Source organism: Peromyscus maniculatus, chromosome 18, assembly GCF_049852395.1.
Source record: "Peromyscus maniculatus bairdii isolate BWxNUB_F1_BW_parent chromosome 18, HU_Pman_BW_mat_3.1, whole genome shotgun sequence".
NCBI lineage: Eukaryota > Metazoa > Chordata > Mammalia > Rodentia > Cricetidae > Peromyscus > Peromyscus maniculatus.
The window spans coordinates 19,288,855-19,311,729 of NC_134869.1; the positions used below are offsets into that span (position 1 = coordinate 19,288,855).

Consider the following 22,875-nt stretch of genomic DNA (forward strand, 5'->3'; position numbering starts at 1 on the left):
AGAACCTACATCCCATTGGTCCTCTGACCACCACATGTGTATTGTGGCATGTGCACATCTGCACCAATGCACACAAATGCTTGCACATATACGGGCATCACATAAACAGACACAGAAATACATACAAAGGAGGTACTTTATTACGGAGCCTAATACCAGTAATGGTGGTAGGAGAACACAGATCCAGGTTACCCCAGATGCTATGGTCCCACAATCTCATGAAGCTCTACAGTAACAGAATAATGGGCATTCTAAATCAAGGCTCTTGGTCCTGACCTGTTACTGGCCTCAGATACTATCTGATGACATTCTCAGCCTTTAAGTTGGTGGAAGCTAGGGGTCTGTTTAAACATTCCAAAGGATTTATCTAATAATCACAAGGATGTTGTGTCACACACAAAGGTGGACAATAAATGGTTATTTAGAGGGCCAAGGACAGCCCGGGATAAATTTGGCTCCCAACGAGAATGACTCTAGCTCTCTGCACTCAGTCAGTTGGCCTTGTAATATGTTTAGCATATGTGTAGCTTTGCTTTTCTGGGAACTTGGTTTCACACTGATATAGCACTAAGAATCTATACACAGGGCTAACGAGCAAAGCCTGAATACAATGCACTGGCTGAGAGAGTCAAATCATAGTGCCTCACAAGTTCTCTCTCTGCCCAGGAGGGTTTAGATAGGGACTGTGCACAGCCTGGGTGAGCCAGGCCTACCTGAGTCCTGGGGGAGGAACCTCCCAGTAGTGTTTGGGGTCTGAGGAGTCCCACAACCATGGGTAACTCACATATGGTCTGAGACCTGCTTTGAATTTCTTTTTCCTGGAGACCTTGCAACCATTCTTAAAGTCGAACATACTGTAGAACAGACCTATGGCCAGCAGTGGCTGAGTCAACATTGAACCATTCTTTGTGGTCTTCTGGGAAAAGCCTTTCGACTTGTTGGCTACGTATTCATGTATGTATGGGTGCAAAGCTCACTGTGCTTGGTGGTGCTGCAATGTGTTCTGGATCACCAATGAAGTCTGCAATTCAAAATTTGGATACTGAGTTTGCAAAACATCCTAGCCAACACTTTTATGGCATCCAAAGAGGTGACCCTACAATTGCAAAAAGCCCAGATGATCCAAAATCAAATACTTGTAACTGGTTTGGAGGAGACAAAAGTCTCCCCACTAGTCCGGTGGACTTCTTTAAAAGTCATAGTTATGAGCCAACAGGTCGTGTTTGGTGAGAATTCCCAGAATTCTACAGACTCCAGACGCCACAGGCCGGTGACATATGGACTAACAAGGGAAGGAATCTTCTTTAAGGTTTGTCCTTTCTGCTATTTCCAAATGGTGGCAGAGTCTCTGATGATTAGCAAGCATTTATTCCTCTCGATTACTGTCTCCTGTGGAAGATTACCATCTCCTCTCACTGCAGCGGCAGCCATGAAGAAGCAGCAGTGCCGCCATAGCAGCTGACAGGATTATCAATCTAAACTAACGAGAGCCGATTACACACAATGTTAATGTGTGCTTTCTCTTTTTACATTCTCTAGGTGAGAGCTGGACCTTTTCAGACATGAAGACTGTTCAAAAAACGGGTTATTGGTTTTGTTTGACAGGGAGTATGACCTTCCACAAACATAGGAGCTACGGGAATGTGCATCTGGAATCCTGTCAAAGTTCAAGTTAAAGAGAAGATAACCCCTGGAAGAGTTGTAGCTTTAGGTGGAGGAATGTAGCCAGGTACTGCTTCCTCCAGTATACTAGCTGAACCCCGCTGGAATGTAGACGGGAAAGGAATACAGGTGATATGGTCCATAACAGTTAGGGTTAGAATCACAAGTCTGAGAGACACGGGGAAAAATAATCACCAATGACACAAATCCCTTAACCAGTACTAAACTAGCTCATGAGTTAAAGAAGAGATCAAGATGGTAATCACAAAACTGTGAGGCGAACTACACATCACAGTTCATGAAATACAGCCAATGCAGTACTCATAGGAAAATTTATAGTCTTGTAAGTGATTTTCAAAATTCAAGGTTTTACCTCATGAAGCTCGGGGGAAAAAAGCAGCCAAATAAACACAAAAGCATAAAATATATAATACTTTCCATAAAATCTGTAATTTTTTAAAAAACAATTATATTTATTATAATTAAAAATTATAAACTATATTAAGCTGATCAAACAAAACCAATAACTAATTTTTTGAATTGTCTGTTAAGCTGAAACTCTAATCTATGAAATATAAAAAGATATGAATAGTCATTGCATATAGTAAGTTTGAGACGCTCTCTCAAAACAGGCAGACAGACAGCTGGGTGTGGTGATGCACACAGGCGATCTCGGCCCGATGAATACCACCAGTTCAAGACCAACCTGGCTACACCTGTGAAACCCCGTCTCAAAATAACAAAGGGGGAAAAGGTATTGACCTAAATATAGGACAATCTGCTATAAAATTTTAATAATGCCTGCTGAATGCTTATAATGCAGCAGGTCCTAACCTAAGCAATTGCAGAGTCAGTCATTTACTATTCAAGATTGCTCTCTGAAGTAGATTTACTATTTCCATACACTGTGGAGAAACTTGAAGCTTAGATAGGCAACTTGTTCAAAGTCCCATTAACTAGTAAATAGCTGGAACAGGACCGCCTGCTTTAGAGCCCATACCTTTCTATTATAATACCTCTCAATGAAAAATAATCAAAATAGAAAATTATAACTATAAAACAGACTGACAGATTATATTCACTCTCCTTTTGGGCAAATGACTATCTTTAAAGGGCCAATTTAGCTATAGTTTCAAGGAAGAGATAATTCTCAATTTTTAAAATCAGTATTAGAACACCAGGAGATGGGGGGGGGCTGCCTGACTCTTTTAAGGAAGCTGAGGTTACAACTGGGTGGAAGAGAATATGCTTAACATGTACAAAGTTCTTGGTTCAATATGAAAAAACAAAAACAAAAACAAAAGGCAGGGAATGAGTGTTTTGGATTAAAAGACTCAATATTACGAAGATGTCAGATTTCCCAAAACTAATCTTCAGACAATGTAATCGCAAACAAATTTTTCACTGGGTGTGTTAAAAACTGAAATTCCCAGGCTCATCATTTTAGAAGTCATATGGAACAGTGAGCCAAGAAGAGCCCAAGGCATAATAAGGAGAATCATATGACACAAGGAGGAAAAAAAAGCAAAAACTTACCCAGTGGTGATATAGCACATGACTGGAATCCATTTTGGAGGCTGAGGCAGGAGGATCCCAAGTCTTTGAGGAAAGCCTAGCTTACCCAGTGAGACTTTAAAAAGGGGTAGCCCTTTAAAAAGGGCCAGATGTGGTGGTGTATACCTTCAACCCCAACATTCAAGGAGGCAAAGACACCATCTCTATGGGTCTGAACCAGACTGGTCTACATAGGGAGCTCCAGGCCAGCCAGGGCTATGTAGTGAGGCCTGTCTCAATAAAATAAAATAGCACTTTGATTTGTAACAAAAACAACACATTTTAATGGGGGAAGGGATGATGCCAGGCCAACCACATAGCCATATAGAGAAAACATGGCAGATCAATGGTCAAATGAAGCTTTCAGAGAAAAAAAAAAAATGTTTGTAATTTTTAGGGAATGCAAATATTTCCTCGGAGCATTGACCATAAAAGAAAAAAGATTAAGTGGATTTTAATGAATTTAGGAGAGTCTGCTCTTTGAAAGAAGCTATTGAGAGTGCAGAGGCTGCCACTGAGATGGCTGAGTGGGCAAAGGTACTTGCTGCCAAGTCTGAGGGTCTGAGTTTGATTCCGAGGGCCTGCATGGTGGAAGCAGAGAATCAACTCTGGAGAGCTGTCTCCCGACCTCCATGTGTGCACACAGACACACACAGAAATGTAATAAATTTTATTTCAAAAAATGGGCAGAAGCCACATACAGCCTAAGGGATGAGGGGTAGATATACAATTAAGGATTTGTATATATATATATATATATATATATATATATATATATATATATATACACATATATTTGCTGTGGGATGTTCTGTATGGCAAATGTGTTGCTCTGATTGGTTAGTAAATAAAACACTGATTGGCCAGTAGTCAGGCAGGAGGAAGTATAGGCGGGACAAGGAGGAGAAGAATTCTGGGAAGTAGAAGGCTGAGTCAGACACTGCCAGCCGTCATGACAAACAGCATGTGAAGATGCCGGTAAGCCAAGAGCCATGTGGCAAGGTATAGATTTATAGAAATGGATTAATTTAAGATATAAGAACAGTTAGCAAGAAGCCTGGTACGGCCATACAGTTTGTAAGCAATATAAGTCTCTGTGTTTACTTCATTGGGTCTGAGCGGCTGTGGGACTGGTGGGTGAGAGAGATTTGTCCTGACTATGGGCCAGGCATGAAAACTCTAGCTATATATATATATATATATATTTCTTTAATAGTAAGAGAGAACCAATAGAAAACATACTGGCCATTAAACACATCATCAAGCATCTTAAGTTCCATATCCAAGATACAGAAAACCACACACAAATACCAATACACATCTACCAGACTGATACAATGTCTGAAAGGGTGCCGGTAAAGGATGTGGCGCAATAAGACCTCTTAATCACTGCTGACAGGAGTTTGGATAACTGTTATGGAATGATGTTTGACATACCTATGTAAGACAAATATATGTATCTTCTATAATCCAGAATCTCCACTTCTAAGTATATGCCCAACAGAAACATGCTTAACAAAAACACACACTGAAAGATTCTAACACTATTTACAGTAACTTCAAAGCAGAAACTACCCAACGCACATCCTCAGAAGACCTGATTAAAAAGAGCCACATAATCACAGAAATACTGCATCAAAATAAAATGCCTAGGTAATCATATGAATGATTCTCACAAAGCCAGAAGGAAAAAAGAGAGAGAGAGACACACACACACACACAAAGCGTATAAATGAAGCTTCACGGTGGGTGTGTAAAGAGTAAGAGCAGATGAAACTGACTGAGGCTAGTTACTACTGTTCTGAACAGCCGTTATCTTTGGGGTGGGGAATAGTAACTTAAAAACAGCAGAAAGGAGACACTGGTGTCCGTCAGCGATGTTCCATTGATTAGTTGACCATCCATCAATTTGTACACTCTTAGTATGAGCACATTCCTTACGTTATTATCTTGTGTGTGTGACAACGATCAAGAACGTTAACCAGAAGGCTGGGAAAGTACGTCTACAGATAGGATAATGGCAAAGTAATAGATGGATAATTCATGAAGGGGCTGGAGAGATCACGCAGTGGTTAAGAGCACTGATTGTTCTTGCAGAGGACCTGGGATCAATTCCCAGCACCCACATGGTGGGTCACAACTGTTGGTAACTCTTGTAGGGGATCTCATACCCTATTCTGATCTCCAAGAGCACCAAGAACACACGTGGTACATAGACATACATGCAGGCAAAATATCCATACACATGAAATATTAAAACATAAAAGGAATGTGCTGCCGAGTAAGACAAAACCAAAACAATTCATGAAAATCAACTTTTCAGAAGCTAGGCTGAGAATGTAGCATGCTTATTAAGCATGGGCAAGCCCTGGGTTCAATCCCTAGCACCCAAATCGTAAATACATAATTTTTAAATGGCTGCTAAATCTATAAATGTAAATCTAAGCAATATAATGTTATCACTGTGGGGCATGATGGGATACACTATAATCCCAGGTACTCAGGAGGCTGAGATGAGAGAGTGGGAAGATCAAGACCAGCTTGGATTATAAGACCCTTTCTCTCCCTCCCCCACCCCCCCAAAGTGGGGAGGGGACAAGATTAACAAGAAATTTAAATTTAAGTAAAAATATATTCAAAACTCTGTGGTATAACAAATGTTAAAAATGTTTTTTTTTTTAAATCACACAAACATAGTCATATGTTTGAACAGGAAAAAAATATCAAAAAACTTTTTTTTTCTTGATCTTTTATAACAAAATGTTTTGTTGTGAGACAGGGTCCCTCATATCTCCAACTCACTGAGTAGCTACTAACTTGGAAGTTTCTACGATGGTCCTACAGCTGCCTTTTGAGAGCTAGAATTACAGGCGTATATACACCACCCTAACAGGTTTATGTGGTGCTGGGTATTGAACCAGGGGACCTGTTGTACGCTGGGGGCAAGTCCTCTCTCTACCAAGGAACTCATGCTCAGCCCAACACAATGTTTTGTTTTTTGGTTTTCTTTTAACAAAAAACAAAAAACATTCTATCCAGAAATCAAAGAAAATAGGGCAAAAAAAAAAAATTCAGCCACCTACTTTTGCCTCCCTTTTATCCCCCACATTCACTCTGTAGCCATTCCCTCATTTTTTTTTATTAGAAATGACTGTCCAAGTCATGATTTTATTAATTTTTCTTTGATTTCCAAAGTGTATGCTTTTGTTTTCTCTACTGAAGTCCTTATACCTAGACCCTTCATTATAGCAAAATAATCATATTTCCCACTTAGAGATCATATCCACATAAAATCATTTTATATGGCAGCTCTCTGTACTCCGGCCCTCAAACTGCACATTAAATATTGTCACCCCACCCCGATCCTTGGCATACTCAAAATCCTTTTCCTGCAGTACATTTTCTCCCATCCATCTTTCTAATTTCATTCATGGTTGACGAGTTTTCTAGGGTATCATTTGCTGGGTATAGTTTTTTTAAAGTGCTAAGAACAGACAACGGTTTCCAAAATGAGCCTTCCATTGACAGTTAGTACATATGTCAACATTCACATTCTATAGTATGCCTCACTCTCCCATTGTACAGCACGGGGGATTTCTTTTCTCTTTCTTGTCTTAATATCCTAAAATCTAGTTGGCTGAGGGAAAGTAAGGCATACATATTCAGAACCTACATTCCCATTCCAGGGTGTGGGTTTTGACCTGCCTGCTGGGAAAAAAAAAAATGGCATTAAAAACACCAGACTTTATTTTTTTAATTCAAGATGGCAGAGACATCCTAAAATAGTCCTACACAAAAGCATTCACACCCAGACCAGAGCTTCCATTCAGAACTGGCTACACCTAGCGCAACAGCAAGGACAAAAGAATGGAACGGTAGGTGCTGAGATGCCGGAGCCCTCATCATTGGCCACAGGTCTCAACACTCTCTAACAGATCGTAAACCCAGAGAGGAAGCTGGCACCTGCTGCCCGCATTCCAAAGGCCACGCCTCGACGATGCCTAGGATGATGATAACCGGAGGCACTCCTGGATGCAGACCCGCAAAAATCAAGGCTTGAAAGGGAGGAGGTTAAGTAGTAGAGAGAGTACCGGGCACGTTTCGGCCCCGCCCCAGCGAGGCGCAGTCCCGGGCGGTGCAGCCATCGGGTACGGGTAGAACCGGGCTCGCAAGGGCCGGCCAACAGTGCAAGCTCTGGGCATGCTGGTTGAGCCTGGGGGCAGCGGCCAGCGCCGACAGGACCCCGCGGGCTACACCTGTCGGGCGGCTGCAGCCAGCAGGCCCCGAAAGAGCGAGGGACCGGTGACCCAGGCCCGCAGGCGCGCGCCGCCCGATCCCTCCCCAGCCGAGTCGCTTTGCCTCCGCGCTTCGCCTCTCCTCTGTCTTCAACAAAGGCGGTCCCCGCTCCCCGCCATTGTCTCCTCACCTCAAACACCACCTCTTCGTCAAACTCCGGTGTCATCCTTCTCCGCCATACCACCCGCCTCAGCACGATGGGAAATGAAGGAAGGAGGGCAGGCAGCAACACAGGCTTCTGCTCCTGCCCACCTCTGGGGGAGCGCTGAAAACTACAACTCCCGGTATGCTTCGCGGCGCACGCCCTCCCCTTCCGAGCTGCTGATTGGAGCAGAGGGGGAGCGTGTCGGCCTGGAGGGGCGGGAGCGGGCGGGTGTTCCTGAGCTCCTATTGGAGAGAGCGATGGCTTTTGTCTGCCTTTTACATCCCGGGACTACCAGGGGGCGCCCGGAGCGCGGATTTTTTTTTTTTTTTCCTCCCTTCGGACTTAAGGAGGGGCGCGCGTCCGCGAAGCCGCTGCGAGCTCGCGCCCCCGTGCGCGCGCCCCGGCGGTCGTCCCGCAGCGCGGCGGAGCGGCGCTCGTGCTCGTCGTCCTGTCGCCGGCCGCTGGCGCCCCGGGGACGCCGGAGGGTCGCGGGGAGCCCGGGGCGTCCGTCCTTTGTGAGGGTGCGGGACGGAATGTGGGCGCCGCGGAGGAGTTTCCTCTCCGGCTGGAACTCCGGGGCGTGTGGACCGACCGGGAGCCATGGACTGAGGGCGTGAGCGGCGCGGCGCGGGGCAGTCATGACTTCTGCCGCCGGTAAGTGGCCGCGCTCGCACCGGGCTGGGAAGTTAGTTGCTGCGGGCGAGCCGGCGGGCTCGGGCTCCCGCTGTCTTCCACCTTCCCCCCCACCGGGTGGCCGCTGCGGGGCTGGCGCCGGTCGCCTGGCGCCGATCGCCTGGCGCCGATCGTGGGGTCTCTTCCCGAACCCCGGGATCTCCGCCTCTTTGAACCCAGGTGAAGCGACGGCGACGCGGCGCTTGCTCCGGGGCTTAGGCGAGGTCGCCTGTGCGCGGTGCGGGAAGCTTGGAGTCGGATGCGGGAAGCTTGGAGTCGGATGCGGAGGAGTCGGTTATTCTAAACTAGGACAGTTTTCCAGAGTTGAACTAATTCCGCTGCTAGCCTGGGTTGCTTTTGAAAACCTAGTCTTTATGGATTGCAACTCTTCGCAATGTGTAAGGAAGTTTAAACTGAGCTGGTCAGACCCTGATGCTTTAAGTTCTATTACCTGAGGAATAAAGCGCACTGTTAGATGGCAAGAAGACAAAAAACAACCGCCCCCAACCAATAAGCAAACCCCCTCCCCGACAAACAAAAACCCCACCCCTTTTTTTCTTTTCTTCACCTTTTCTTAACTTTGTTTTTTCCCTACTCGTACCCCGACAGTGTAAACAAAGCCCTCTTTTCTGTCTGCCTCCTTCCCACTCACCCAAATGACAAAGCCTCCGCTTACCTTTGTGTAAATTGAAGCATTTCTGGTCATTGTATTGAGAAACATTCTTAAGGGGCAATTTTTATTTTCCAGACTTTAAGTGCCCAAGTGACGTTACGGACCTTTTTCTAAGAACGTAGCTTATTTTTAAGATCAGAATTTAATAAGGTATGGAATATTTTGAAAACATCTTTATCCACATTCGAAGAGACTTCGATGAGGAATTTCGTAGTAAAATAGTTTCAGGCGTCACTTCAGTTACGTCTAGAATAAGCACTGGAGTATCAGATTAAATTTTCTTTGCTTGCTTTGGCGTTTGTTTAAAATTCCTGCAACTTGAAACTGTCAAAGAGCACACCAAATGTTCTGATTTGTACTTCTGAAGCCTTGGAATAGTCCCTGCTAGGCATCATCAGCTTTCATTAAACAAGCCAGAACTCAGGCACTAGGAAAGCAAGAGGCTGGAGTATTCACCGTAGAAAGTGTAGATCTTCTCTCTTTGATGTTATGTGTATTCATTCATGTGGTCATCATGCACTGTGAGAGTCATTTACAAACGTTTCTTTCTTGTTTTTTTTTTTTTAATTTAGAGGGGGTGGGGTTCCACGTACACTGTGGATTGTTTTTAGCCTAACTTTCTGCGCCTCACCTTCATTCAACTGTATTTAAGTTGCTGAATTAATATAATTAATTTACATTCAAATAAACATTTAAAAAATTTATTAATTGAAATGTCTAGGATTCAAATCTGGAAGTTTATGATTGTTTTCATTCGAATTACACTGGAATAAGGCAAGCTATTTTTATACTTATCAACTTTACAATTAAGGAAATCCACAGCATTTTTGTGGTATTTAAAAGCGAGACACTTCCTGTGTCTAGCTGAGTTAGTTTTTTTTCTTTTTTTTTAAAGCATGGCTTGCTAAGAAACATTAACTACTTTTTTGCTCATCCATCTGATGAGATTTATTATAATTTTTTCTTATGTCTAGGGGGTGTGGAAGAAGACTGAGGTTTTTTTTCCCACCCCTCTGTGACAAAGTTACATATACGTTGTCCTCGCGAGCTATGTGTATGTGGGTCAGAACAATGAAGTTTATTAAACCTGGGGGGAAAGTTACTCATGGAGTACAGAGTGTTTTTAAGTCTATTCCAGTGTACTTGGGAAGGTTGGCCTTATTTAAGATTAGGGGCTGTTGTACAGCGTTGGAGTCATATGTGCCCTGAAGAAGAGCTCACTTTGGTTTTTTTCTGCAGCTGTTAAAGAGTGAGCTCATAGAAGAGAGTTTGGAAGTATTCTAAGTAGTATATGAAAAAAAAAAGGAGATAGACCATCCATCCATCCATCCATCCATCCATCCATCTACCTACCTACCTGCCTATCATCTGTCTTCCATCATTGTGTGTATATACATTTCACAATTTCCTTAATGCCTGTGCTTTTTTGCATCTGGGCTGTTGGAATAGCCAAGAGAGTAAGTGTACGCATGAGCCAGACCCACCTGTGTGTAGCAGATGACGAGTCTGTTTAGGACAGGAAAATGGTACTGACACTCTACTTCTCTACCTTAGACGTCCCTGGAGCCAAACAGCTGTGTAAACAAAAGATTTGCTGCACTGCTCCAGAGAAGCATTTGGGTCTGATTGTTAACACAGTGTCAAGATCGAGAGGTGCGCGATCCATTTCCAAACTTTGCGTACCGATTTCAAGGTTTCACATCGGAGTAGATCACAGTAGAACGTCTCGCTCGTGTTGTTTTTAGCCGTGTTTGTTTTAGAATAGAGCCATTAAAAATAACGAGGGCCAGTGAGAGATGTTCACTGGGGTGGGCTCTTGCTGGCAAGCTTCGTGACCCGGGTTTGATCCCTGGGATCCACACAATGAAAGTGGTCATCTAACACGTGTGTGCTATGGAATACACAGTGACCCCCTCCCATGCACACAAATAAAATATAATTTAAAAAATACTAATGAAGCTGACATGGTATTAGAGAGGGTGAGCCAGGAAGACTGCAGTTCGCGGATATGCAGGGCTACACTGCAAAGCCTATCTCCGAAAACTAAAAAAGAAATCATTGTAAGGAAAGATTTTTTTGTATATTGCTGTACCAGTGACTTGGCAAACACTTGTTCCTATTAGTCATTAAGGAATTATACAATAATCCTATCCTGCTCCCTTTTCAAAACATCATTTTTTTTAAAGATTTGTTTTGAAGTGTGTGTGTGTGTGTGTGTGTGTGTGTGTGTGTGTGGTGGGTAGAGGTTTGTGCATGTATGAACACAGTTGCCAACAGAGTTCAAAAGAAGTTCTTGGATTCCCCTAGAACTGGAGTTACAGTCAATTGTAGAACCCTCTCCGACTCTCTCCATCCCCTAATCCCTGACCTGTTCACATGGGTGCTGGGAACTGAACTCAGGTCTTCTATAAAAACAGTCTTCATTATACTCTTAACCACTGAGCCGGCTCATTAGCCTTCAGCACACCATTTGGTGTTAAGTTGCATATTGAAGGTAATAATTTTCTGTCACAGAGGACACATTGTGTCCTATACATGGCAGCTGTCCATTCTCAGGCCCCTTTTCAGCGCTGGGAACACGATGAATAAGACCATGAATAAGCTGAACTCTTTGAGTTATATTATTGACTTCTTCCACTTGAATACACAGGTAACTAACCATAGTAAGTCCAAGTTCACAGTTAGTTAATGAGTATGCATGCGTTGCAGGCTTTAGAACATAATGCTGTACTGTGTTTCCTGGGAGTCAGCCTTGGTTCACATGCACTTACCTTGCTTCCTGTGACATTAAGAGAGAACAGAAATTTGTCTCTTGCAAGCAGACTCAAAGGAAGGACTGGAATTTGTTGGGGTGCATTGTGTAGCACTGGTCGGTTGAAGAGAGAAGGCATCCAAGATGAAATTTTAAGGCCTATGTGGCAGCAGGAAGGTCCAGCCTCTTCTGATGGACTGAACCCTGAACAGCCCTACAAAGGCGTATTTATTGATTATTACACAAAGTATTTCTTCATACCATGGTCCCTAATCTTAATGTACATGTCTTACTGAAGGAGAGCATCATATGCCTCCATGACTCTAGTCCTTTATTATGTATGTATCATGTACAATACACAATAATACAAGAGCCTCAAGTGTGCCTGAGGGGTCTTGTGACCAAAGTCATGGGATGGCTGCAAAGCCCTTTCAGCAAAACAATTCTGTAGATCACAGGAAACAGTCACTCTTTTCTACAAGGATTCTTCAAGGTTGTCGTACTTCTAAAAAAAAAAAAAAAAAAAAAAAAAACCACAGTTGTTCTTTCCCATATCTACCCCATACAATGATTCTACTAAATTCCTACAACAGAAATTGCTACTAGAGATTAACTATGATTTAGGGAGGGTGAGGCAATAGTGTTAGAATTATTGCGTGGGGAGACCCCCAAGAGGATCCTGAGAATGCAGGGAACCATGCTGGCATGCTGGGCAGATGCAGTGCGGGCTGGTAGGCGACCCACTCCATGAGGGCATGGCAGCAGGCCGGCGGGTGGACATTCACAGCCCAGAGGCTACATCCATGTGGAAATGTTTATTATAATAGAGAGACAAAGAGAAGATAAGGGGCCGGGGGTCAAGGGGTGCACACCTCCTGGGAGGGGCGGAGTTTTTCCTTGAGAGGAGTCTTCTAAGTCAGGACACAAGGCGGCCCCAAGGGGCGGGATTAGAGTATTAACATTTAGGATGGAAGGAAGGGCTAAAATTGGTACTAGCAAGTAATAAAATGCTTTTGGGAGGCTGAGCTGGAGGATTGAGAGTTTGAAGTCAGTCTCGGGATACATAACAAGACAATAACAACAAAATAAATGGTAATAAAATGTTTTCAATGAAAAGCAAAATGACTTGATTAAATGACCTTAAACCTTCTGACTAGACTCTAAGGTCAGAAAGTAAAAGATTAATGAGATTAACTATATCTTCCTCCTTTTCTTATTTATTTATTTATTTATTTATTGTTTGTTTGTTTGTTTGTTTTGGCTTTTGGAGACAAGATTTCTCTATGTAGCCCTGGTCGTCCTGGAACTCACTCTGTAGACCAGGCTGGCCTTGAACTCAGAGATCTGCCTGGCTCTGCCTCCCAAGTGCTGGGAATAAAGGCGTGCACCACCACCGCTTGGCTAAACTGTCTCTTAAAAAATAAATCTTTTAAATTATTATTATTGTGTTGTATGGTGTGGGGGGGGGGACACACAGTGTGCACATGAAGCTTAGAGAACAGCTTTGTGGAGACAGTTTTCTGTCCACCTTTCCATGTGTTCTGGGATTTGAATTCAGGTCTCCAGGTTTGTGTGGCAAGTACCTTTATCTGGCCAGTCATCTGGCTGGCCTGGGTTTCTTTTTAATTGTGGTAAAATAGACCATCTCAACCTCTTTTAGTTTTGGGGGACAGGATCTTACTGTATAGCTCAGGCTAGCCTCAAACTTGTAACAATCCTGTCTCTGCCTTCTGAGAGCAAGTACTGGGATTCCAGGCACGCACCACTATGCTGAGCTGTCTTAACTATTTTTAAGTGTACAGATCAGAAATGTGAAGAATATTGTAGTAACTGCTCTCCAGAACTCATTTTGTCTTGTAAAAACTCCTATTTTTAATTCTCTGAAAAAAATCCCAGACCTAGGACGTTTTAAGAATGACAGAAATGAAATCAACGTGACAGTCTGTCAGTTTTTATTGAATAAGAAGGGAGATTGGGACAAGTCCTCAGGCAGTCATACTTTCCCTTAAGATGTGACTTGATGGATGGGGAATTTAACTTCATACACTATTTCAGCATTGCCAAAACCACAAGAACCAATCCTCAGGCTAATAACGTGTGTATCGAACAGCTAACTGAAAATCGACTGCTTTGGGGATTTGTATTATTTTGAAAATTCATTGCCTGCCTTATAATAACCTTGTACCTAGGAATTGAGTTTGATTAGGCATCTGTTGTAAAATCTTGGCTGTGCTTATAATGACAGAGTTTGAGAAATCCCTTCTTGCTCAAGAAAGGAAGTAAAGCACCCTGCTTTTTTTCTCCCATTTTACTCAGTTCCATGTAGTATTTTTCCAAGTGTTATGACTAATTTTCTTTGTTGAGAAGAAAATCAGCACAAATGAGATATCAAAGCTTCTCTGTGTGCAAGTAAATGAAACAATGTTGAACGGTTCTGTGCAGCATATATTTTGAGATTGTTTTATAAATAATTTTTTTAAAATTATTAGATTCTATTGAAGAAGCTAAATTAAGAAGTATAAGATAAAATGTGTTTGAACTCAAGTCCTCTGGGGTGTGGGGGGTGGTATGATTGACAAGTAGACGTTCCTAAAGGAACTTAAAAGAAATATAGTTTCTGTGTATCATTTTTAGATTTATTAGGTCTTTAAGAATATTTTGTTTTGTTTGTTTATGTGTGTGTCTCTTTGGGTGTATGTTCAAATGTGAGTGCAGTGCCTGTGGAGGCCAGAAGAGGGTGTCCTATCCGGTTGAGCTGGAGTTTCAGGTTGTTGTGACCTCCTTCATGTGGGTGCTGGAACCGAACTCTGCCCCTCATGGTTGAACTGAAAGCACTCTTAGCCACAGAGTCATCTCTCTAGCTCCCTTCTTTTGGTCCTTTGTGTAAAGCTGTTGTCAAGTTCATGTAGACTAAGAGCTGGCCTGCACAAATGCAGCACTGTATGATAGGCGTTGATGAAATACTTGACGTGCAGTGGTGAGGAAGAGTTGCTACACCAGAACTTGTGGTCGTCCTTTAATGCTGGGCTTGACGGTCCAGGCCGTAATTCCCAGGACACTAGAGAAGAATGATGTGAGTCTGAGACCCGCCTGGCTTACATAATGAGATCCTTGCTCAGAGAAACAGCAAGCACATAGTGCTTACTGGTGAAGGATAAAAGACATAATCAGTCAGCCATGGGAAATGAAAGCAATACAGATGTACAGATTGTATGTTCAGATACTCTCCAATTGTTTGATCTGGAGCCAGGCCTGGGCATGTGGCAAAGCTCTATGAAGAAATGTCATGAAACTCCCAATTGATCCTTGGACAGAGAAATACCAGCCTCATTATGAACCTCAATTAATACCAGTGAGTTTACTTTCAGTTTTTTTTTTTTTTTTTTTTTTTTTTTTTTAGGGTAGAAAATGTCTGGTTTCCATATTACTTTTTCAGAATGTCTTGGTGGGTTTTATCAGGTAGACACATTCTTTATAACAGGCCATTACACAGATCTTGTCACTAAACAGTGGTGCTGATTTATGTGAGAAACTTAGAGAGTTGCATACTGTAGGAAACTCTTAAGACCCGGTAGATGAGCTGAAGATACTATATAGAGTCACTAAAGAAAAGCCAACGAGTTAATGTCAAGGTTAGAGGAAAATCAGTAGTGGATTAACTAAGAAATGTACAGTCTGTCCAAAGCTGTGCTACACTAGAACTTAAGGACAATTTCAGGAAATTTAAAGAGTAATATTGACTCTATAAGATAATATAATCTGCCTAGTAAAATGAAAGGTCATACATACATACATATATACATATATATGTATATATATAAATTTTATTCAACAGGCATGGCAGTGCATGCCTGTAATCTCAGCATTAGAAAGGCATTGGGTATGACTGTGAGACCAGCCCGAACTATGTTGTAGATACCAAGCCAGATAGGGCTGCATAGCAAGACCTTGTTATAGAAAACAAGTAAAAACAGGAAAATGTCATGTCGTTTTATATCCTCTTGTGTCTAATTATTATATTTTCCTTTCTAGAGCTTAAGAAGCCACCACTGGCTCCCAAGCCAAAGTTAGTGGGGACAAATAACAGGCCGCCTCCCCCTCCCATTGCACCTAAACCGGACATCGGAAATGCTAGTGGCCCACGGTTAACAAAGAAAACCAAACCCGCCATTGCACCAAAACCAAAAGCCCTGACAAACTCAGTTGTTGAAGACATCAAGCATTCACCGTCCCAGAAACCCCCTGTGAACCTGGAGGAACGGGGGCCAGAATTACCCGAAAGCACTGACAAGTGTAATTGCCGAGATGTCGGGGATCCGCACGGTGATTATATTTTCCCAGCGTGTTCCTGCGGTTCTGGGTGTATTCGTGAACCTGGGAATGGAGAAAGTCTGTGTGCAAAGCAGCTTGTTCTAGAGCCTCTGGGAATGAAAGAAAAGGTAGAGCATCGTCAAAACGGGGAGCCCTCTTTAACCGCAAAGAGGAGGAATGGGTTGGATTCGAGTGGTGCAAAGGGCCGGAGCCAGAGGGGCGTGATTTTAAAGGCAGGCATCTTAGAGGAGAAGCTCAAAGAGGTCTTAATACAACAGCGATCCCCCTGTAGTTCCCCGAGGAAGCACAGAGCTCCAAACAGCGCAGACATGAATGGCGGCGACTCTTGCTGCAGCCGACAGATCAGAATTGAATTTGCAGATCTGTCCCCTAACCTGTCCAGCTTGGACAGAGTTCCTGCTCATCCCAGCTGCCACCCACAGCTCTCTAGGGATGAATCTCAAAACCTCGAGACTTGTCAAGCTGGCCAGAGCGCTAGCCACCCTCATTCCTGTGACCTGGAGGACACAAAGGTGTCTTCAGATGGAACTAGTCATAAGACAGAGGTCACAGATCTTGGTCCTTTAGAAATTCGCCTCTTACCTTATACCTCCAAGTTTCCGACACCCAAGCCCAGAAAGACACGCGCTGCTCGTCTGCTTCGCCAGAAGTACGTAGATACTCCTAGTGAAAGCACCGAAGGGCCAGATGAGGCAGACAATGGCTCTCCTTGTCTCCTTGAAGATAGTTTGAAAAACAATAAAGTCACTGTTCTGCACCAGGATGTTTTGTGTGACCAGGGACAAGTGGACAAAGTGAAGCCAGCCGACCAAAGGGCATTGCCTAGGGACTCCAAGAGTGACAGACAGGACCCGGTCAACTCCCGGAGAGCTGTGCGTCACGAAACGTCTTCTTTGGAAAAAGTGGCACCTCCTCCAGGTGCAGATTCGATTTTGAGTTCCGACAGCATAGCAGACCATGTTTCTGGAATGTTACCTGCTGTGGACAAAGAGGCTAGTTGTCTACAGTGCCCTGCTCAGTCTTTGAGCTTGCCTAAGCAAGTCAAATTATCCTGCATTGAGCATCTGCCAGCTACCTGTAACGTGGAATCGTCTGTGCCTCAAATACAAAAGGAGCCTAAAATTGTTCCCAAGAAACCCCAGAGACACAGCCTGCCTGCTGCGGGGGTGCTTAAGAAGGCTGCTTCTGAGGAACTTGTAGAAAAAAATTCTTACTCTTCAAGTAAAGAAGCAAATTCGGAGAAAGGTCTACAGAGGAATCACCTGCAACACGTGGGCCCCTCAAACCACGGTATGTCACCATCCTCCTTGGATAAGCCCAACCCGACTTCAGAAAAGCCGGTGTGGAAGTTACCTCATCCTATTTTACCTTTTCCAGGGAGCCCAGAATCCTTGAAGCGGGTCACTTTATCCTTAAATAAGGAGCCTTCTATTTCCCTAACCAAGCCAAGAGCAAAATCCTTGTCGGCTGTGGACATGGACAGGTGCGATAAACCTTGCAAAGAACCTCCAAAGAAAACTTCTTTTAAGAAGTTGATTAACGTGAAGCTGTCCATTGGTTTCATAAAGAGTGACTTTCAGAAATTTAGGTCCAAAAGTTGCCAACATGGGGACGTCACGGCAGGTCATCTGCTCAGTAGAGAGCCGAAAGGTCTTGAAAGGGATGGGCAAGGTTCGGGGACAGGAGACGAGAAGAGAGGTAAACCCATCAAGGCATATTCTGCAGAAAACTGCAGCCCAGAGTCTCAGAAGGTGAAGTCCTGGGGCCAGACCAGTGCAGCTAATGGTCACAGAGCTGAGTCTTTGGACGACCAGCTGCTCTCCAGGATCTCATCCTGTCCGGTGTCCTACAAGTCCAGTACGAGCGACTGTGCACCAGAGTATGAAAATGTGCGCCATTATGAGGAGATCCCAGAGTATGAAAATTTGCCCTTCGTTTTGGCCGGAGGGAAAACTCCAGAGTTGGGATGGCAGAATTCCAGCAGCGTGGAGGACACGGATGCCAACCTGTATGAAGTGGAAGAGCCCTATGATGCTCCAGATGGCCAGCTGCAACTTGATCCCAGACACCAGCCTTTCAGGTAATACATAGGTGCCAGCCAGACCTGCACTTTTGCATGCACTGCTGTAATTAGCCTCCAACAACTCCTCGGTACGGGACTGCAGAGAGGGAAATCACTTGTTGAGGGACTGATTGAGAAAGGTGTAGATGAAAGCAGTTCTGTGTTCCGACTCCTCTGGTCGTACAATAGGAACGGGTATTTGCCTTGCAAATCCAAAGGCAGTCCAAAGACTTTAAATAGCAACACTATTTTCATGTCCTCTTGATTTGTGTGGACTTTGTTTTCATGCGACCTGCTAAGTTGAATTCCTGCTGCTTGAATGGGTGTGAGTGAATAGGGAGTTATTTACTGGCGCACAGACACAGACTGTAACAGTGGAGAAAATGACGTTCGGTCTGAAGTGTCCCCGGGAGTTGTGGTTCTCTCTTTTCGTTCTATACCCAGGCAAACAAGGAGCCCAGTGGGCTCTGCAGGTGTGGAACGGGCCCAGGCGAGGAGGAATGAGCAGGAGACAGAGGGAACAAGCGCCATCTTCCTCCTGTCCGTGGGGCAGAGACGGCCTTTGCACCGCGTTTGCATGCAGTCCTTCTTCTGTATTTTGAAGCCTTCCGCTTACCCTTAGGTTGCAACACGGTCTTTGAGAACTCAGGTCTTAAAATGTGACTCGTAGAGACATCCCGAGCACATAGGGACTCCATGTGAATTTAGTGGGTGAGTTAAAGAAATAAAACCGTCAAGCAGATTGGAACACGAAGTGAAGCAGATCGTTTTGAGTTGACGTTAGTTTTCAGATGCTCTCGCGGTGTTTTCTTTATCGTCATCTATATCTTTCCTCTTCTTCCCTGTAAAAGGCTCCTTCATTCCCTTGCCGGTTTTCTCTCACAGCTGACTCCGATTTATTTATTTATATGTCTACTCCTGAATGTTGGTATGTAGGCAAAAACCTCTTCCTTTTTACAGACTTGACATCCAACTATTTGAAGAATTTATCTGTTTTCAAATGTGTGATATTCTACCATGAAGCAACTTTATTGGTATTTTAACATGCTTTTGCATATTATTTATGTGCGTGCATGCGTGTGTGTGTGTGTGTGTGTGTGTGTGTGTGTGTGTGTGTGTGATGTGTGTGTGTGTGTGATGAGTTTGGTTTGTTTCTTCAGCTTACGCTCCTGCCTAGCTATGATAATATTTTTTTCTTGTAATGGGAGGCTTGAGCCTTGGGATTTGTTCCCCGAGGGTTTACCACTATCTCTGAGGTGGGTTCTTCCCTTCTGGAACTTGTTCGTCTGGCCTGCTGCTGGCTTGAGGGGAAGCGGTTTGGAGGGACTAATGTAGATGGCCAGCCAGGGTAGCTGGTCAAGCCTTCCTAAGGAGGGTTTTTCTGGAGACCACAGGAAGCCAAGGGTGGCCCTGGATGGGCTGCAAGCTGTCCGGGACAGTCTGGTGAAGAGTGGGCAACTTCGGCTTGAAGTTCGTGTTCCACGGAGAGTTTTGTTCAAGCCATGAACAGGGAGTCCTCAGTGGACTTGGAGGAAGCCAACGCTGTCAGCCATGGAGTCCAACTCAAGCCTGAGAGCTTGTTCCTTTTGTAAACTGTTGACTAGTCAGAGAAAGCAAAATGCAGCTCTTCAGTGAGGAGGACCCTGGTAAAATGAAATGAGGTAAATGAGAGACTGAGAGCTGAGAAGATTCAAGTGGAAATCCTGAAGGTATGTCTGTTTGCTGAAAATGTAGCCCCGTGCCTTGGAATAATTAATTCAAAATGCAGGATCCTGGCTGGGCATGTAGTTCAGAAGTCTAGTACTTACTTGCCTAGCATGTAAGAGTCTGTTGGAGAGTCATCAGGAAAGTGTTTAAAGTGTCTCAGCCCTCAGGGAAGGGAATCTGGGTCTTCCCTGGGGCTCTGGGTTAGAGTGCCACCAGCTTTGGAGTCTGCATATTTAAGCAACCAAAATTCTGAGTAAGTAAATACATTTGGTTAACTCAGAGGTATCCCAATGGTCACCTTCTTTAAAACATAGATATTTCATAAATCTGAACATTTACAAGTCTATAATAACCTATTTGTCATTTATCAGGAGATATTTAAATGGTAGACTGTCCCAAATTCCGATTAGGGTTATAGTCTTTTAGACTATTAACAACAATTGTAACTCATTGTTTTTCCCAAAGAATGGTGTTGGAAATGGAGGTAAGGTTTTTAATCCCCAACTCAAGCTAAGAGTTACCCGCCCTGCTCCAGGTGAACTTTCTTTTTTTTTTTTTTTTTTTTTGGTTTTTTGAGACAGGGTTTTTCTTTGTAGCCCTGGCTGTTCTGGAACTCACTCTGTAGACCAGGCTGGCCTCGAACTCAGAGAGATCCGCCTGCCTCTGCCTCCCGAGTGCTGGGATTAAAGCTGAGCGCCACCACTGCCCGGCCCATGTGGGACCTTCCTTGTGATCCTGTGGCTGGGGTTGGAGCATTGGCCTGGGTGGATTGATCTGTTATCTCCGAGGAATAGCCAGCGACCCGTAGCTTCTATGGTGAAGAGACGAGAAGAATGAGGAAATCGGGGGCAGAGCTGAATTGGCCGGGAGGGATGTTGTTAAAGGAGGAGTGATAAGGAGGGGAGGGTGGGGTGGCTGTTTAGTAAGCAAAGACTTCTTTCTTGACTTCCTTTCCTTCTAGAAGGTCTGTCCCCTCTCTCTCTTCCCTGCCGTCGTTCTCTGTACACTGAGCTCTGCTGACCGCAGCGGCAGGAGTGAGTAGGGACTAGAGAGGGAAGAGGGTGAGGAGAGGCACTGGGCAGCTCACTGGGAAGGATGAGTGAAGAGACGGAGGAGCGGAAGGCGAAGGAGGGAGGAAGCGGACTTCTCCTGGAGACAGAAACGTAAGGCTCAAGGCTCGTGTGTCACCATTTGCTTACTGCTCCTGTGTCTCAAAGTGATTTCATTGGAAGTGGGATGTGTGAGTCACTCTAGAATGTTCTAGTGCTTCGGGCAGTTGTTTCATCTACTTGTTTTTTGTTTTGTGTTTTTGGAGACAGGATTTTAGTCCAGGATAGCCTAGAACTCTGTATAGCACAGGCTGGCCTCAAACTTGACCCCGCCCTGCCAAAGCACCTCCCCCACCTGTGGAGTGCTGGGATGTGAGGATTGTAGGCTTGGGTCACCACTCAGGGCTGGGGTAAAGCCTCTCCCCAAAGTGTTTCAGACATCTCTGCCCTCTGTTGTACTGGGTACAGGTGGCGAGTTTTCAGCTACTGCTTTTGTTTAGGAAGCTTGATTTCCTAGGGAAGGTTGTACTGTTTAGGTCATCGATGATACCCAACTGTAGAATAATCTGCGAAGTAGAAACATTTAATTATTAGAATTTCCCTTTGAAACTGAAGCAGGTGTCTTGATTCTAAGAAGAAAACTTTACCTGGAGACATTCCAGAGTTTTCTTGTAATACTTTGGTTTGTTTTTTTATAGGCACTTAAAAAATGATGGCAATTGTATTTTTCTAAGTGATCTTAATAAGGCCCTCTGATTCCTTTTTAAATGGATATTAAGCATGTGTGCATTCAGAGTTGAGATGAGTGTTTCTTGGCGAGGAACTCTTCCCAGTGAGGCAACAGGTAATTAAAGTACGTGCTGTTTTTATTGACAGTTGTACTGGCTAACGGGGTACTGAAGATCACCTTGGACCGGGGTGCAGCTCATTAGTGCTGTATTGCCTGGTGTGTGTGAGATCCCAGGTTCAGTCCTCTGTACAACAGAAGCAGAGACAGCCTGAGAGATGGGGTGGCACGTGAGCCTGCGGTTTTTTTAAAGTAGGCAGGCTCAGACTTGGCGTTCAGGAGCTGATGGGTTCTGTTTTTGTAACCATAGGAAGGGCATGTTAGTGGGACTTTGGAGGGAGAGTGGGAGACTGAAACGGAAGTAGGATTAGAAATGTGAATTAAGTCTCGGTCTCAACAGGTGTGCATTTATATTTTGGTCTTCCAGAAAATGCATTAAAAATAAACTGAGTAGATTTAAGAGTAATTTGGAGAGATGGCTCAGTGGTTAAGAGCACCAGCTGTTCTGCCACAGAACCCGGGATCCATTCCCAGCACCCACATGGCAGCTCACATCCTCCAGTTCCAGAGGATCTGGCACCCCCCCCCCCAGACATACATCCTGGCAAAACACCAGTGCACATAAAAGTAAATAAATCTTTTTTAAAAAGAATAATTTATTTTTCATTCCTCTATATAACTTCATTCCTGCTGAAGACTGAATACTATCTTTGGTTGGTTGTTTTTCTCCATGTGAAACATGGAACCAGGCTTAAAAGCACCACCCAGTAGCTTTGCAGGGCATCTGGACTGTCAATGGGCAGGCCTGGCCTAGCAGACGTCTGACTGTGTGTACCATCTGGTGGTACTGTTGAATTTTATTAATGTGGTTGTACAGTCAATGGACAGGCGATAAATTAATTGCACTAACGAGCAATTTCTGTGTTGTCATGGCACAGATAAGATCACACACAGCAAGGAGGCGGGGGTGGGACGTATAACCTCTCAACAGCAGCCCTTTCCTGGAGTTATTTTTAGTGTCAGGAAACATCAAATATTTGTAAGCCTCTTTAACTGCCTTTCCTGGTCACACAGATTTGGCAAATCTGGTTGTTTACATACTTAACCTATGTTTGACACCGAGGCGACAAGAGTTGGGTCTTATTTCTTCTGGGTAAATATTTCCTTTTTCTTTAAAATAAACG

The 22,875-nt window shown here is 44.1% G+C and overlaps 2 protein-coding genes across 5 annotated transcripts in view; one reads left to right on the forward strand and one right to left on the reverse strand.

The window, feature by feature from the left end:
• Vezt (vezatin, adherens junctions transmembrane protein) overlaps positions 1 to 7,826 on the reverse strand; it is a 66,015-nt gene extending 58,189 nt beyond the window's left edge. For 2 of the 4 annotated variants that reach the window (XM_016006926.3, XM_042263193.2), the window contains exon 1: positions 7,643 to 7,826. In XM_016006926.3, coding sequence (XP_015862412.1) covers positions 7,643 to 7,678 — 36 coding nt within the window. In that variant the 5' untranslated portion in view covers positions 7,679 to 7,826. The remainder of the gene's footprint in view (positions 1 to 7,642) is intronic. The other 2 variants (XM_006988453.4, XM_016006927.3) reach the window with 1 other exon arrangement.
• Positions 7,827 to 8,038: 212 nt separating this feature from the next.
• Positions 8,039 to 22,875, forward strand: part of Fgd6 (FYVE, RhoGEF and PH domain containing 6) — a 131,457-nt gene continuing 116,620 nt past the window's right edge. The window contains exons 1-2 of the mRNA XM_006988452.4: positions 8,039 to 8,311; positions 15,787 to 18,166. Of these exons, the coding sequence (XP_006988514.1) occupies positions 8,296 to 8,311; positions 15,787 to 18,166 (2,396 nt within the window). The 5' untranslated portion in view covers positions 8,039 to 8,295. The remainder of the gene's footprint in view (positions 8,312 to 15,786; positions 18,167 to 22,875) is intronic.